The sequence below is a fragment of the Glycine max genome, chromosome 13 (assembly GCF_000004515.6).
Source record: "Glycine max cultivar Williams 82 chromosome 13, Glycine_max_v4.0, whole genome shotgun sequence".
In the NCBI taxonomy this organism is placed as follows: Eukaryota; Viridiplantae; Streptophyta; class Magnoliopsida; order Fabales; family Fabaceae; genus Glycine; species Glycine max.
The window spans coordinates 28,224,680-28,242,801 of NC_038249.2; the positions used below are offsets into that span (position 1 = coordinate 28,224,680).

Here is an 18,122-nt window from a genome sequence, read left to right on the forward strand (position 1 = left end):
TAATATCTAATTTTTTAAAAAAGTTATAAGATAAATATTAGTAATATATTTTTATTATTATAGTCAAAATTTATTAAAAATTATAAAATTTTGTAAAATTAACTTCTTATTTAATGAATCTTATTCATTTTTTTTATAATTTTAATCAATAATATAAAAGGTACTAAAATGTATGTTTTTTTTAAGGTAACTAAAATGCATGTTATTAACTACTTTAACTATAACTATACTTAAAATATAATATAAGTGGGAAAATAGTTAACTAGTGGAGGGTAAGATGCATACATCATAATGCTTAAAATAGTAAAATACTAGTATCTTGGCCTCCAAAGTCCGTACCAGAAACAGCTCACTGAAGTGGTGGAAGAGAATCTAATCTAATATCTAAATTCTATATAGAACCTTTAATTAATGGCATGGTCAACAAACAAAATCATGACAGAACCGACATGGAATTAGAAAATGAGATCTAATCAACAAGAGAGAATAGAAATGAATGACCTCAATTTCAAACGTTATATTATAGTAATAATAATAATGCTAAAAAAAAACCTAGTGTGTAAAGTGGATTATTATTTAATAAGTAGAAGGATAGGTGTGAGATTTGGTGAAATAGAAGGGGACAGAATAGACATCCGCCCGGAAATACAGGGAGACCGTACAGTCCAAGACAGCAAAATAACCTCCACAAACAAAAGTGAGTCACTCCTACTACAGTACTACAGTCTTTGATGTTGTAGCTTTCTTTCTTTCTTTTTTCCTCTCACTTTCTCTCTCTCTCTTTCACTCTGCCACACATCACACCCAACAGTCTCAGCATTGCAGCAGCTGCAACCACTGCTCCCACCTCAGCCTGCAGACAAGCAAAAGGGCAAAAATATAATATCATATCAATAATGACATTTAATTAATACTTTAATTAATTCTAACAAAAAAGGTCCAACCTTTTTTTCAGGTGAATCAAAGTATCTCTCACAAGTGAGCCAAAAATTTATCTCTTTATTTAGTAAACAGCAACCATATAACACACTTATCTCTTTTAATAAATACTTGTTATATATATATAAATTTGAGAATTAAATATCTGAATACATATTTAAAAGATAAATTTCTCTTTCAATCATGTTATACTTTTTGGTAAAAATCAGAATTATTTTTTACTAGTTGTTTGAGTTGTTCAAGATCATTGTGTTTTTTTTTTAAGTAAAGTAACTGTGTACTAAAATTTGAATTTCAAATTACTGATTAAATTATACATATTTTGTGTAAGTTTATTGTTAAAAATATGTATTACATATTTCAGTATATATTTAAAAATAAAATTATCTTTCAGTCATGTTATATTTTATGCTAAAATTAATCTTTTGAGTTAGAGAGATATATGAGAACTGAGAAACTAATATTTTTGTTTATATATGCACATGTTTATAAATCAAATCATTATTAAAATACTTAAAGAGACATAATTATATATGAATCAAGTTACACTAAATTAGCAAGAGTGAGTTCAATTTTCACTTTCTGAAGACATTATTTATGAACAATCTATAAATATTTATGTAAATATTTTTTAAATCTTAAAAATCTAACTTAATTATGGAGAGTCTTGGTCACTTAATTCACCTAAATTTTTGTTTATCAAAAAAAAAAAAAATAGGAAGAGAGAGTGGAAGTTAAATCCCAATGAATGAATGAATGAATGAAAGAGGGGGTGGTGATTTGATGGTTTTCCCCAAAAAGCGAAGGGGGCATAATTGAAGAGGTTCTCAAAAGGGTGGGAAAGAAAGAAAAAAAAAAAAGAGGAGAGAGTGATAGGTCAGTGGGGAGAGAAAGACAGAGACAGAGAAAGCGGGTCTCTTTCTTTTTGGAGTATTGGGTCAGCTTCTTTTGGCAATGCCAAAGTTGGTCACGCTCTCTGAAAATGCAGCAACAGCAACAGCAGCAGCAGGCATGAAGAGCAACATACACAACACCACTCCTTCAAATATCATCATCATTTCTCACTTCTCATCCTTCACTCTCTTCTTCTCTTTCTTCCCTTCACTCTCTCTTTCGCTTCATGGCTGGTCTCATCGATCTCAACAACGCCACCGAGGACGATGAAACGCCGTCGTCTGGCTCCTCCTCCTCCTCCTCCTCCTCCACCGTCTGCCTTGAACTCTGGCACGCTTGCGCGGGTCCAATGATTTCATTGCCCAAGAAAGGGAGCGTTGTCGTGTACTTCCCTCAGGGACACTTGGAGCAACACCTCCACGATTTTCCGCTCCCTGCCTCTGCCAACATCCCTTCCCATGTCTTCTGTCGCGTCCTCGATGTCAAGCTTCATGTCGGTGGTGTTCTCTTTTCACCCTACAATTCCAAAATGCTGTCTCTGCTTCTTTTGTTCTTCTTCTTGTTGTTGTGTGCTTGGTTCCTTACCTAAAATGTATGCTATTTTTGTGCAGGCTGAGGAAGGGAGTGATGAAGTTTATTGCCAGGTGGTGCTGGTTCCCGAAAGTGAGGTGAGGCCTTTTTTTTCGCGGTTTCACTTTGGAGAAAGTGCTAAAAAAGGAAACGAATTTATCTCAACTCAGAATCTTGGTTTCTTTAGCACCTAAGTCTTAGGGGTTAAGTGAAATTTTACCAATTGAGATTAGTATAGTTAATGGGTAAATGTTAATTGTTAGTTTTTTCTATTAGCGAGAGGATTCAAACCCGCAACCTTTTCGTCCTTCCCTCTTCTCTTCTCCTTTAACCACTAGATCAACCTTAGCTTAATTGAGCTAAGGTGAAGGTGTCAAAACTCAAAAGGGCATAATGTAGGTGTAGGCTTTGTTTTCAGAGGAAAAGGGCACTAGAAAATGGTACTTTGGTTGTGTGGAAGTGAAAAGATGAAAGAGGGGTATGTTAGTGTTTTTTTTTTTTATGAAGTGGTTAACTTGGTCATTGTTTGTAGCAAGTGCAGCAGAAGTTGCGGGAGGGGGAATTTGATGCTGATGGTGAAGAGGAAGATGCTGAAGCTGTGATGAAGTCGACGACGCCCCACATGTTCTGCAAGACTTTGACTGCTTCTGATACCAGCACTCATGGTGGATTCTCTGTGCCTCGTCGCGCCGCGGAAGATTGCTTCCCTCCCCTGGTAATAATTATGAATAGTGATTCATTCCTTTCTCTTGTGGTAAAGTAAGCTTGTTTGAGTGGTTCCTTAATTGCTCTATTGTGTTTTGTCATTTTTGTTTTTATTTTTTATATACTAGGGTTATGTTAGCCCTTATAAATGTTTTGAAATGACACAGTCCAATTTGAAAGTTATCTTCATACTGGATAGTTCTTCCGTTGCATTTTGAATTTAAGTATTCTGTTACCTCAGGATTACAGTCAACAGAGGCCTTCACAGGAGCTTGTGGCAAAGGATCTCCATGGCCAGGAATGGAGGTTTCGACATATATATAGGGGTATGTGTCTTATGTTTCTAAATTGCAAGTTAAAGGAGAAACTAATTCTAGAGAACCATTTGACTGTTTGTTTGGGTTTGTGTTTCCTATTTCTCATGTGCAGGGCAGCCGCGAAGACACCTGCTTACTACTGGTTGGAGTGCCTTTGTGAACAAGAAGAAACTTGTATCTGGAGATGCTGTTCTGTTTCTCAGGTATGATTGTATGAACTCCACCTAGATTCTATCAAATATTAGCTAGTAAGCATATCACGAGAGTACCAACATTTTTATACTTAATTAATGGCAGGGGTGAGGATGGAGAACTGAGATTGGGAATTCGTAGGGCTGCTCAACTGAAAAGTGGCAGTACCTTTTCAGCTCTTTCTGGCCAGCAAGGGAGTCCTACCAGTCTTATGGATGTGGTTAATGCTTTGTCTGCAAGATGTGCCTTTAGCATTCACTATAATCCGAGGTATTTTTTCTAGTTATTCTCTTTTACTTTCCTTATTAGTTAATGAAAGAGAAACTGTTAGTCTCTATCTACAATTCAAGGAGTGTTATTTTTGTGTAATATAAGATAAGATGCAATGCTCCTTATGCTATTCAAAATGATGTTTTGTTTACATATGAAGTAAACATTCTAGTTTGACCCGCTTGACATGAGATTTAGTTTGATAGAAGAAAAGTAGAGAACAAAACTGCATCAATTTCTTAGCTACTTCCCACAAGTTATTGAAAGCTACCAGTTGCTCCACATGCTTTATAGTATATTTTGCTAAGATTGGCACAGACAAGTCAAGCTAATACTTTTTGTGCGTTCTAAAATTCGAACCTCAAGTTCTCCTTTGTGACTATCTTTTTTTTTATTATTGTTTTACAAGAGACATGTGTTCATGCCTAATGTCAAACGCAGTTATTAATCATCATCTCTTAGGAACCAAGAATTGAAATGAGGAAGAAAATAAAATATTTTATTGACTAGTAAGAAAAAACAGAAATTAGGAGAGAAAACTCTCGACCAAGGATTTTCCCTTCACAAAAGAGTTCTCCTTTCACAAAGAGCTAATGCTCAATCTACAAATGATAAGTTCCCCCTCTCTCCTATCCGTCCTCCTCTATTTATATCTAATAAACCCCTCTAACTAACTAACTAACTAAATCATTAGTAGTCTAACTATATTAACTAACTCTTCCTTCTCCTTATATCCTGACATCTTATTTTCTTAGATAATAGCAGACATATATTTGTCCCTAGGTGAATACTTTCCCCTTTCAAATTCTTTAAATACATTATTATGTGAATATCCTAGCAACATATAATTTTTCTTGTATGCACTGCTGTGGTTTAAGTTTTCATGGTTTTTTGTTTTGTTTTTTCTGTTTTTTTCCTTTACATCTTGCAAAGTATGGTATCTGATTGGTTCTTCAATATTCCACTGTCCTTGTAGGGTCAGTTCATCTGAGTTCATCATACCTATCCACAGATTCGTAAAGAGCCTTGATTATTCTTATTCAGCTGGAATGAGGTTCAGGATGCGCTTTGAAACTGAGGATGCTGCAGAGCGAAGGTTTGTTTGTGTTTTTCTTGTTCCATTTAGATAATCTATTTATAGAAAATCTTAGTCAATTTTTTTTTGGCAGATTCACAGGATTAATTGTTGGAATTGCTGATGTGGATCCTGTTAGATGGCCTGGATCTAGATGGAGATGCCTAATGGTATATTGCGGGACTCTTTCTAACTTACCCTATTGTAGTTATCATTTGCAAGCCTGTAGTGTGGCAGTAGATGCCTTTTCTCACAGTTAGGGCATGATTATTTTGGCTTTTTTGTGTCTTAGCTGTTTTATTAATGTTGTAACTCCTCATTTTCATAACTACCTGGCATATGGCGTTTATTCCTGCTACTCTTTTCTTTTAACAAATTGTGTTGGATGGTTTTTTGGTGAAATCATGCTTGTGTTATGGCACAAACCTAAGTGAATTCATTGGCATAACAGTTATCATTGTTCTGGCATTTTTACTAGGTTTATCTGTAAACTTCTGCTCAAGTAGCATGAGTACATTTTGGTTTTCAGCTCATAACTTCAAAAGATCGATTGCATATTTTATTATGTAAACTACAATTGTTTTTATAGATATCTGGTAAACCTATTGCCCTCATAATTATTTATTATATGCCATTTCTAAGTAACTTAATGGATGGTGTGACCATAAGTTCTTTCTCATATTTGCAGGTAAGGTGGGATGACTTAGAAGCCACAAGGCATAATAGGGTTTCCCCATGGGAGATTGAGCCATCTGGTTCTGCTTCTACTGCAAATAACTTGATGTCAGCTGGTTTGAAGAGGACCAAGATTGGATTGCCTTCAGCCAAGCTAGATTTTCCAGTTTCCAGTATGTCTCATTTTTCTTGTTTTCTTTTTGAGCTGTCCTACCAAACACAACATTGCTGATGAGTTGTTCCATCCTTTTGACAGATGCGATTGGAACATCAGACTTTGGGGAATCACTAAGATTCCAGAAGGTCTTGCAAGGTCAAGAAATGTTGGGTGTTAATACTACTTATGATAGTTTTAATGCTCAAAGTCACCAGCTATCTGATTTGAGGAGGTGCTATCCTGGCTCGAACTATCCTAGGATTGCTGCAACAGGAAATAGCATTGGAATCTCACAAGTGAGTTCCAATGTTTCCAACAACGGCATAGGCTTTAGTGAATCTTTCAGATTCCAGAAGGTCTTGCAAGGTCAAGAAATACTTCCTAGCCAACCATATGGAAGGGCCCTGTCTGTTGACGAGGCTTGTGGAAATGGTCGCTTTGGACTTTTTGATGGTTTCCAGGCGATGAGATCCAGAAATGGATGGTCTTCCCATGTGAGCAACAATTCCTCACATTTGCATCCTCCTGTTCCATCTGGGCAAGTTTCATCTCCGTCATCTGTGTTCATGTTCCAGCAAGCTGTCAATCCAGTTTTAAACTCGGATTATAACAACCAAATAGGTCAGGTGATGGGAGATAAAGTCCATCAGCGAGTTTCATATGCGTCTGAAGTTAAAGGCGGAAAATTTGTATCAACCCCCTATGAGCCTCTTCTCCGTGGACTATCTCAGGAAGGCACAAATTCTTTTGGTCTTTCAAACTTTCATAATCAGCTGGATAGTTCACGTTCACACGATTCTGTTTCAGTACTGAGAGCTAGTCAAGAGTTGGTTCCCTCGTGTAAAAGTAGATGCAGAGTCTTTGGATTTTCATTAACTGAGGGTGCTCCCGTTGCAAGTAAAGAGGCGACTGACTCATCTGCAGTTGCTTGTGCTGGACCTTCCTTTACAAGACATGTTGAAGATGATTTCCATCCAGGGCATTCACTTAGGAGCAAGGCAGTGGCAAGTTATTGCACCAAGGTAATCAATCTTTATCCTTTAAGATGCATTTGACTTCTTGGATCTTGGTTCTAATACTACACAATTAGAAGCATGCAGGTTCTATAAAATAGCCACGCAAGATAACAATGGATAGGTAACAAATAAAGTGAATGATGTAATACTGAGTTACACCTGTCAGTATTGAGCTATCTAATTTCCTTGTCAGAGCCAGTTCTTGCCAAATGAGTATAATGCTTAGTGGGTTTAACAATTTCTTGTTATGGCTTGTCATACAAAATGACTCACATATCTCTTCTACTGAGACAATTTTGAACATGTTGGGTGAAAAGCAATGGTGTTGCTGCACCACCTTATTTGATTTACTTTTTATTTATCGACAAATGTTATTTTTGTTTGCCGAGGGGATGGAACCTACGATCTTTCTCCTCTTTTCTTATCCCTTAACCATCTTACCCTTACTTGATTATTTGTTTTGTTTCTTTCGACTCTCGGGAGTTATTAAATAATGCTTATTGTCTGCAGGGTGTGCTGCAATATTGACTTGGAAATCTTGATGTATGCTGGTACTGATGCTGGCATAAGGTAGCAGAAGAGAATGTCCACAGTTGTTGTACTTGTGTGCTTTGCTCTAGTGACTTGGAATATTGGGAGACTAAAATATTGTAACTATTCGTCTAATTTAGATACTTGTTAAATTGGCTATGACCACGTTCTAGATTCTGTATTAATCATGTATCTACCCTTCATTGACTTGTATGGGGAAAACCTCTAAACGATGCATGTTTATCCACCGTTTTGGCCATATGAACAAAGTAAGCCAGGTGGTTGTGCATAACCCTTCATTTATCTTGAATTGGGCATTGATTACATTAGAGAGCAATAGCTCTCTTAATGTTTCATGTCCTTAATGTTGTCTCCATTTTTACTCACTGTTCCTTTTTTGCTTGTTATATTCTTTCCTCTTGTCTCATTGCTTTTTGTATGGAGATGTGCGTCTTCTTTTATAGGGACCACATGTATTTTATTAGAGAATCTTGTTCAATTTGGATAGAAGAGATGTGGGTTTATGATAACATGACAAAATAAATCGATAATTAAAGACATGAACAGTTTTTACTCTTGGTCCAAAGCCATTAGAGCTTGTACTCTCAATTTTCCATGATTATATTAGGAAGTTGAACTTGTGTTTTTACAAATTGATTTTTCATTTTTCTTTTCCCACAGTTGAAGGTTTGAAAAACTTGGTCCGCAGAAACTTTTGAAATACCAATTATCAAAGGTTAGTCTTCTAGGGCCAATAATGCTATCTGGTGGTGGCATTGGATTGCGAAATCAGATGTGTATCATGAATTGTGGAGATTTTTTGAAATTATGACGTGCTACATGAGTTAAGAACTTTGTACAATTCAAGTTACACATGATTTATAGAGTTAACAAAGGTTAGTCTTATTTTAAAAAAAAAAATATTAGTTGTGACCTGTGAAGTAAGAAACTTTGATCAATCAGTAGACTTTTAATTAGTTAGGAACTTAACATAAAATTCGCCAATGAATATACATTGTGAAACAAAAATTAATATGGAAAGTGGTTGCGTAAATAATAGTGCTTTTATACGAGAGAGATTCAGAACCCAATAGTGATGCGTAAATAATAGCACTCTTATTATAATTATAAACTTCGCCTAATTATTACTCTCCCTTTCAAAATATTGGAGTTAAAATGTGTTGTTACTCTTTTTTCTTTGTTCTTTTTTTAAGAATTTTTTAAAAATTTGTTTCCAAAAGCTTATGGTCTCATTCTTAGATGTGGACTCATTACGACAAATGTATTACTTTTGGGGTATTAGTACCGTTGTCCTTCGGGTCCTTTTTCTTAGAAGGAAGTCACTTTTGACTTCCAGAAATATCATATGTAAGATGAACAATAGTGAAAAATGTTGAAGTGGTCCTGAGAATAAGGTAAATAATGATTTTAAACGCAACTGAACCTTTTTACCAGTTGTCTTATTTATTGTATTTTTTCTTTTGTAATTTATCAGAAGAATATTTACTGGGTATATTGTAGCAGCCTGGGGAGTATATTATGGATCCTCTCTATAAACTACAGATTGTTCGATGATTCAATGCAAATGGGATATATATATATATATATATATATATATATAAAGCAGACCCAACAACAAAAAAATAAACTTCATACCAAAGTATATCAAGGAGTGGAATTTCAAAAGCAAAGAAAGGTCAATTTTTTATTTTTAAATTAGGATGAAATGAAAAGCAATATGTTAAATGTTATTATTCTATTATCTAGCATTCAATTTTATGATATAACTTTTAAGTTAATGATTGCAAAACAATTTTGCAGGATTATGCAATCACAGCTTAATTTTGATATAACTTTTAAGGTAATGATTATAAAAATTATAATAAATATCATATATGGTAATTTATGTTTGATAACAATATAAAATTAGAGATATTAGATTTGTTGGGTCATGGGTGATTAAGAAAGAATGGAAAAAGAGAAAGTCTGTAAAAATTTTATTTCATCACACTTCTCACCAATCCAAAATGGCATAAAATTACCTTTTAAGATTGTGTTTGGTTTCAAGAGAGAAATAAGTTATCGAAAACGAAAATGGAGTGGGTATGTTTGGATCGTGCGATTTTGGAGAGAATAAAATTAATCTTTTTCTCTTCTCAATTGCTGTAATATCAGTATTTTAGGTCAAAAAATTGATTTTTTTTTAGCAAAAAAATTGATTTTTTGGAACAAATAAAAAAAATTTACATAAAAAAGTTGATTTTCTTTGACACAAAATATTATTTTTCACCTATTTCTCTTAAACCAAAAAATGCAACATATAATTTTATTTCTCTTTTTTCAAATTATATTTCTTTTATTTTTATCTATCATTATTTCTCTCCTTTGGATCAAATGTTTCAGTTCTATTTAATTATTTTTCCCTGTTTCCTTCTGCAGGATTACGGCTAGTTCTTGCTGTGCTCTATTCCGCTGGTGGAAAGAAAAGCTGTTTGTACTTGGCTTTTTTTGTTGTTGGTCATAGCCTTGCAGTGCCTTTGCCACTGATACACTTAAAATGAGCAAACGTACAAGATTGAATAAATGTGCAGGTGTTATTTTATTTCAAGTTCTTCGGATACTGTGGTTGACGTGAACAAGGCTACAAGGCATGATAGCATCTTCGACTGTCACGAGACTCTCGCCACTGTGAAAAAGTTTCATCTTAATTTGAGGATTTTTCTGGCTTTGGATGGCCCTTGTTCCTAGCACCTTCTCCACCATATGATGAACTTGCTTATGAAAAAACCATATGATGAACTTATTTTATTCTAGTTTCAACAAATTTTGATATCTCTTACTTTTAATTTTAAGACGTGTTTCATAATTTTGAAGTTTTAAATAAATTTTCATTGTTAGAGTGTGTTTTTATCTTATAAAACCAATTAGGTAAAAATTGTTCCCTACAAATTGGACAAGCATAAGGGAACTGGACATCGCAAACAATTAGGTTTAATAACAATAATTAAAATAAATTTTAATGTCATCTTAAAATGTGATTTTAATTCTAATTCAATTATATAAAATTGACTTGTAAGGTACAGATTATCTTCATTGGTATATTTTATTTGAACACTTTTGTTAACTTCACACTATTCTTTTGAATTATCAACTTGTGAACTTGAATTTGTTGAATGGATTTGATTTGATAAATAAAAAATTGCTTTAAAATGAGTTTAAAATTATGTAAATAATCTTTCAAAACTTTTCTTTTAAAAGTGAGTTTAAAATAAAATTTATTTATTTTTACTTAATGCAAAAGTTGCAATTTATCACATATACTCAAATTTGAGTTCAGAGACAAAATCAATTTTAAACTAACAAACATATTGGTACAATTTACATCCTTTCAACATGATTCTAAAGATATAAACGTGTTTTCAAACATGCATGATTTTTAAACAAAGAAATTTTAATAAAAATACAGTCCAATTCAACATAAGGTGTAGTAGGCAAAGAAAAGAGAATTGCTTGGGGCACCCGGCAAATTTCCTAAATGTTGAAAATATGGGAATTTTTTGTTATAAATAGCTGTAGGATTTTTTTATTTCTGCAACGTCACTTTTTTTCCATAAAATTTTTGTAAGTCAATGTGCATTGCTTCCGTTAAGGACTGTTTGGAAGTGTATTTGTTCTCCGGTGGTGTACATGCGTTGGTGAGGAGTATACGGTGGATTTTGGTCGATTTTCGTTGCCGGAGAAGAAGAGGTACGCAAAAAAGTTACGGATTGGCGATCCGTATGAATCACCAATCCGTATGAACACATACGAATTGCCAATCCGTATGGATCATACGAATCACCAATCCGTATGACTGTTTGTTTCTCCTAAAAATGTCATACTTTCTTCTACAAATTAGGTCGTGAGAAAATGTGTAATTTATTACAGTGTCTACTTGTCTCATATATATATAGATGGTTTTCACTAAGATTGCTTCAATTTTTTTTAAAAAAATACAGATGCGTGCACAAGGTTTTTGTGGAGTGTTGTCAACTACACCAATGTGGTGTCAAACTTTATGTTGCATCAGAATGTGTTGTCAAGTCTGACAATGTCGTGTCACGCTTTATCTGACTACGCATGCATCTGATAATGTGTTGTCAATTCTAACAACGATGTATCATACATGCGTAATTATTTTTAATTGTTTCATTTAATTTATGTATTAACGCAACAATTAAGTAATAATTTATGATAAACAGATCACAACAGTTTATATCAGATAATGATTAAATTTAAATAAACAAGTGTTAGTGTCCATAATTAAATATATATACAAAAATTTAAAAAGCACAAAATAAATAAATTCCCAAAAATTATAAACTGAAAAACTACAAAGTCAAAGTAAAATATTATCCGTTCGTATGCCGCCTTCGCCTGGATCTATCGGCTACAGTTGGCTGGCCAGTGTAGCGTCTTGCGATGCCCACACATTCTTCAACAACAGTGTAGGCTAATGTTCCTTCAGTCAAAATCCTCAGGTTCAGTAGTTTGTTCAACCTATCAGCAATTGCTGCAAAGTCCTCCTAGTAATTGAAATCAAACAAACATAACAATGGTTAATAATCAAATAATAAACAAAGCAAAAAAATAAAAAATAAAAAATATTACCACCGCATGTCCAAAATCATGTTGATCAATGTGTGCCTCAGTAGGTGCCGCTGCCGCCATCGGTTGCTGATACATATGTGCGTCAACAAATTCTTCATATTGCTGAATCGATGGTACTCTAAGAGGATCCCCTGGCTGTGGCAGATAGATGAATGGGTGCGAGATCACGTAAAACCAACCCAGATAATCTGGCGAACAATGGCCAGACACTGCACATAATTACCCAACAGGTGCAATGTGCTCACCAAATTGCATTCATCTATCATCAATTTCTGCAGTAGACAGCGAAGACACAGCAGGGTGTGGTGGAATAGTCTGGATGTAGCCGAACTGTTGTACAACCCTCTCCGGTCGGTGGATGACCGTCAAGGGGCCCCATATGAGATGGCCAGAAAACAATGAGATGACCTCAAATTCTCTAAATGAATGGTGGTCACCGTACGGAATCCAGCACACCGCGTCAAGGGTCAGTCTATCCAGACGCCTCCGATACGTGGCCACAAGCAGTGCCTTGCCAGATGTCCAACGAAAATGCTCGTAAATCAAATACTACATATTTTTTACAAACATATTTATTAAAATACACGACAACATATAATAAAAAACTTCAATTTAAAATTTTTCGTCAAATCTTAACTAACCTGTAACAGAGTGATATATCCTGCAAGCTGCCTCGCCGTGCTCTTCGACGCATCATTTAAATTATCATACATGTGCACAAGTGCAGCAACACCCCAAGCGTAACCCGCACTCTGCGTCAGGTCACGCAATGCATCCAAGAATACCAGGTGCACGTGTGTGGCACTCTTGTCAGCAAATAGTGTGCATCCAAGGAGATGCAACAAATACGCTCGCGCTGCTACAATCCACTCACATGCCTCAATCTTCAGCTCATACAACTCGCACAGTCACGATAGTCGCACATAAGACCCGTGACAGTCAATGGTCTCAGCTCTAGCATCTGCAGCACTGACCTCGAGTAACTCCACCAACATCTCGACTGCTCGAAGTTGTGGAACGCCCCTACAACAGGCAAGGTGATAGTCACCTCTCTGACGAGCAAATGGAAACTGCTTGTTTCCTTATGCCAGCGTTCCACAAAAGCAGACATTAGTCCATGATCGGCTGTATCTAGGGAATAAGCAATCAAAGGATCAAAGGACTCAGTCCATTGGCCACCACAAGGCCTTCAATCTCTACGGCAGACCTCCCGAACTTAGCCATCTTCCTTCCATGGGAAGATAACTTCAACTTAGGACGTTCTTGGAAACAATATTACGAATGATGTAAACAAATAATTAACTACTCAACTATGTTCTTTATGTTTTTTAAAAATTACATACCTCTCCATTCCACACACTAAAAGCAATGTGATTTTGAAAATCACTCAGAACTGATGTGTCATGGGGTCCGCCTAGAAAACCCTCAATATCAGTAACACCTTCTTCAATAGGTGCTTTTAGCTGCTCATTGACCAATTCCTCTTTGGTCGTAGGAGGGTCCTCCAAAACAATTTGTCTCTATCTACGAGCTGATGTAGTAGGCCTTCGTCGCTGGGGGACATCATCGTCACTCTCGTCTCTCCTCCCCAACACCTTTCCTATTGTGCGCCTTAGAGCGCGACCAAGACCTCTAGTTCTAACCATTATTTGCATAATAATTATCCTATTATTTATATTAAATGGCCCAGACTTTAATAAACGATTCCAATCATTTTTAATTTTCACATCAAAATTACTTTTTATAACTAATTTTAATTAATTTAAATATAGTGTTATTTTCCAAATCTTAGGTAATCTCATCTTAGTTTTAATTTGAAAAATCTAATATAATCTTATTCTTAATTTAGGAAATATAATCTAATCTTAGTCTTAAATATAAGGTTAGACAATATTAAAAAATATAAAATATATTAAAAAAAATAAAAAAAACCCAATGATCCGTATGGGTTTTTGTCGGCACACCGCCATTTTTTTTGGCAAGGCTACCAAATAAACCAGCAACAGTAGAAACATACACCAAAAAACAATGAAAACACAACAATATCATCACGCAACAATGAAAACACAATAATATCACCAAACGCCATTTTGTCGACAAAACTCCATTTTTTTCGACAAACATACACCAAAAAACAATGAAAACATGGCAATATCACCAAAAAAACAAATACATAGAGTATCATCATGCAACATACGAAGAAGAAGAGACGGGAGGATCACTAACCTTGAAGAAGAAGCGGCACCAACAACAACGATCTCACAACGGAGGAAGACAAGCGATGCTCACACCAAGAACACAAACGCTGCTCACCGGAAGTGGAACAAGCAGCAACAAGCATCGCGCTCACAAGAAGACGAAGAAGCAAATGCAAAGTGGAAGAGAAACAGCACCAACAAAAGAAGAGAAGATGAAGCAAATGAGCACATACGAAAAGTTAGCCTTTTATATAATTAAGGTGAAGGACATTTATGCCCTTTCACCACACCTGCTGGGTGCTCCAGCAAAAACGTTGGGTGCACCAAGTAACACTCCAAAGAAGATACACATGCTTGCTGAAGCCCATTTAATGGTTTAGAGTAAATCCACCATCCAGTGCACTTTTAACTCATAGCAGCAAAAAATAAAAGTAGATGTTGCAGACAAAGACTACCCCACAATGTCCTAGAGAAATTTATGCCACCGATTCCAAACAAACATATATTATTTTATGAGTTTAGTAAAATAATTTTATATTATTATTTAATTATAAATCATTATTAATATGACTTTTAAAATAATTATCATAAAATTCAATAATTTTATCATACATGATGAGTTGTGATTGAATGATGTTATAAAACTTTTAGTATATAATCATTTTTTTCTTCTTTTATAGGTGTAAAGTTTTGATTAGATAAAAGAACCCCATCTTATAAGGTTAAAGAAGAACACAAACTATACCAAGAATTTATAATAAAGTAAAAAATTCCTTAAAAAAAAGAATTTAACAATAAAATTAAACATATTGTCTATTGACAAAAAATCTAAAAATTGAACCCAAGTTACAACTAGTATGAGCAAAAGACTCGACTAGATCTATCAAGTCTAGTTGCATTCTAAACAAACACTGAAACTAACATTACCCCGATTCTTATTATTCAAAACATGTTTTTTAAACAACAAACGAAGGTTTTGTGCCATGCGAAAATTCTTTCAATCAGAAATTTATGTTATGCATACAATATGCGTGTGTCATCTAGAAACTTTTTAGGGCATTAAGGGTTGCTGCACAAATCCTTTGTGATTTTTGTTGCCACTCTACACATTATGCAAACTGCATAGATCATAGGTGAAGATGCGATACGTAATAGTATAATCATGAAAGCTTCATCACATGTTTAATTAATTATGTGATTTTTTATTTTGAAATTCTATCACCGCGTACGACTTTTTCATTTGATTAAAAAAACTTATGTATACTTTAAAGTTGCATGGTTTCCTTTTATTTAAAATCTAAGTTGTTTTAATTTATGAAAGGATATTGATTTTTTTATAAGTGTTTATGGAAAAATTTATCCGAAAATTACATAAAGGGTTTCATTTCACATGGAGCAAATGTGGTTGGGATGGAGAAAACAATGCATCACAAAATGATGAAACACAAACATTTAGATTCGTTAAGGTTCCTATATTCCGCTTGACAAAATGTTAGAAAGACAATGCCATTGCTTGCCAGGAAATTCAATTAGTTATTTAGGAAGGACATATCAGTAACAGAAATAGGATAATTATTACGCGCTAATTAGAAATTTTAGTGAGCCAATACTAAAAAAAAAAATGTTTTCATGAAGATGACGTTCAAAAAGTACTTGAAGATTGATCTGAGTCAGTTTTGTGAATCCTTGCCAAAACAATCCAAAGAAAAAGGAAGGTTTTCTTTTAGAATCATTTGCTATGAAAAGAGTAAAAGAGTATGTAACTACCGTGTAACAAAGTCGTGAAATTAATTGATGATAAATCATTTAAATTATCGTCAAAAGAATGTTTTTAACTATTTGTTATTTTTTTATAACTTAAATATATAGATAATGATGAAACAAAAGTAGTTTGAGATCATTCAAAAATAATTTTTTTGAGCTAGTTTTCAAATCAAAATAAATTTAAAATTAAAGTAAGATTAAAATGATATTTCAAATGGATGAAAAATAAAAAAAAATAAATTAAATGCTCAATATATGTATTAGAATGAAACATGTGTCTCACTGCAGAAAGTGATAATAACAGTCCTACTTAAAAACATTGTTATTTAAAAAAAACACTAGTTCAGTAAAAAAAAAAAAAAAAAACTAGTTAAAAAGATCTTGTTGAAGAATAATTTCTACAAATATTATCATTCAAAATAGTTATTCTCATTTTATACAATGATGATGTTCCAATTCTCTTTGCTTCATTAAAAAAATGTCTTGTTTGTTTCACAATAAATGTTTAAAACTTTAAAATATATAACTAATTTTCAATAATTAAAATTTTCAAACATAACCAATTATCAATAAATTATTTAATATCTTGCCTTAAATATTTATAAAAAATATCTTTAGAGTTGAACTGTAATATTTTGTGAATATAAAAAGAAGTTGAATATTTTTTTTTGAACATATTTGAAGTTGAATATAAAATATTTAATACCTTAAGTGTTAAAGCAATATTTTTAAATGAATTATATTAATAAATTAAATATTAAATACATTAGAAACATTTAATATTTTTCATTTAGTTATTTATATTTTATTTTCTCAATCAATATTGTAAATATATGCTTAGAATTAAATGTTTCATAATTAATTTTATTTATATTTTTGTTATTATATTATATTATATGTGTGATGTATCCATCAATATGGTTAATGATAAATATTTATCAGAAAACTTATCACCTTTACTTAAATTTTTCCTCTTAACTAACATTTATTTTTATGTTGGCATCTCTCCATTACAATATTATTTATTATATTTCAAACTTGTTCTTTTTTGTCAATTGTAAAATTTGTTATATAGATAATATGTAATTCTTGATAGTATAATGTGATATAAAAAAAAGTTAGTAAAGTTTGTTGTACAAATAATATTTCTTGGTAAAATAAGGTGATAGAAGAATTTCTTGGTAATATAATGTGGTAGAAAAAAAGAGAGAGATGAAACTTGATTATATTTTTGATCCATTTTACGTATGTAATTTGGATCCTTGCTTTCCAATTGTTGGAATTATGTCCTTTTAAGTATGATAATTCTACTATTTTGATCCTTCAATCTATTTTTTTTAGTATTTAACAAATTTTATTATTATTATTATTATTCTTTAATCTCAATAGAACTTTACTGTTCAGATATGGAGAAGAGAAACTATATATATATGAGAAACTTAGTCTTCTTATAACGGATTTTCATTATTTCCTAACAGACGAATAATGACATTTATTCATTTGAGTTTAGATCATCTAATTTAGTTTTCTTAATTTGATCACATAAAATAAAATTCATTAATGATACATGACTAATATAATTGTCTTATAATATTAGTGCACATCAATCAATTATTAGAATAAAAATTTTGATATATATATATATATACACGAATTAATTATATTTTTTAGAATTTCTAGTATTAAAATTATGAAAGGCCAGAAGTGTAATTAAGTTGCGTCACCACACATATATTTTGATAGAGAAAATAAAAATAAAAGATTTTTTAAAATTAAGACAGAGGACAAGAGATGTATGTCTCACGTAATATTTCTCATTTTCCTTTTTAGTTTAAGTTTGATAGAGTTAAAAAAATAATTTAAATTTAAGAATAATAACGTAGATCTCACCTAATTTTACTTATCATTTGATTAATTTTTCACAATCTTTCTTTCGTTTATATCAAGAGCATTAGCAAACACACCCGTAATCACATGTAGCGATGTACATGAACCTAGAAAAAATACACACGTGGATGTTTATCTACAGGGATGCAGCTTCTGGGAATATGTTGACCGAGTCCGTGACGCAAATCTTGTCACTACAGTTACTGTGACGCAGGAGATTGCGCAACAGCCGTTGACGTTAGAGTCTTTGCCTTTCATTTATTATTTTTATATTTCCCGCTT

General features: G+C 33.1%; 1 protein-coding gene across 3 annotated transcripts; it reads left to right on the forward strand.

Moving 5' to 3' along the window:
- The first annotated feature begins 1,732 nt into the window (after nucleotides 1-1,732).
- LOC100808119 (auxin response factor 3) lies at nucleotides 1,733-7,717 on the forward strand. Of its 3 annotated transcripts, none has more exons than XM_006594237.4 (11): nucleotides 1,733-2,326; nucleotides 2,445-2,501; nucleotides 2,948-3,118; nucleotides 3,350-3,434; nucleotides 3,538-3,628; nucleotides 3,723-3,887; nucleotides 4,864-4,983; nucleotides 5,057-5,132; nucleotides 5,651-5,810; nucleotides 5,894-6,816; nucleotides 7,321-7,717. In XM_006594237.4, the coding sequence occupies exons 1-11, from the start codon at nucleotides 2,060-2,062 to the stop codon at nucleotides 7,336-7,338; spliced, it is 2,133 nt and encodes a 710-aa protein (XP_006594300.1). In that variant the 5' UTR covers nucleotides 1,733-2,059; the 3' UTR covers nucleotides 7,339-7,717. The 3 variants fall into 3 exon arrangements, with proteins under 3 accessions (XP_006594300.1, XP_003542716.1, XP_006594299.1); XM_003542668.5 differs by having other exon boundaries at nucleotides 1,734-2,326; nucleotides 2,936-3,118; XM_006594236.4 differs by having other exon boundaries at nucleotides 1,734-2,326; nucleotides 2,945-3,118.
- The last annotated feature ends 10,405 nt before the right edge of the window (nucleotides 7,718-18,122 follow it).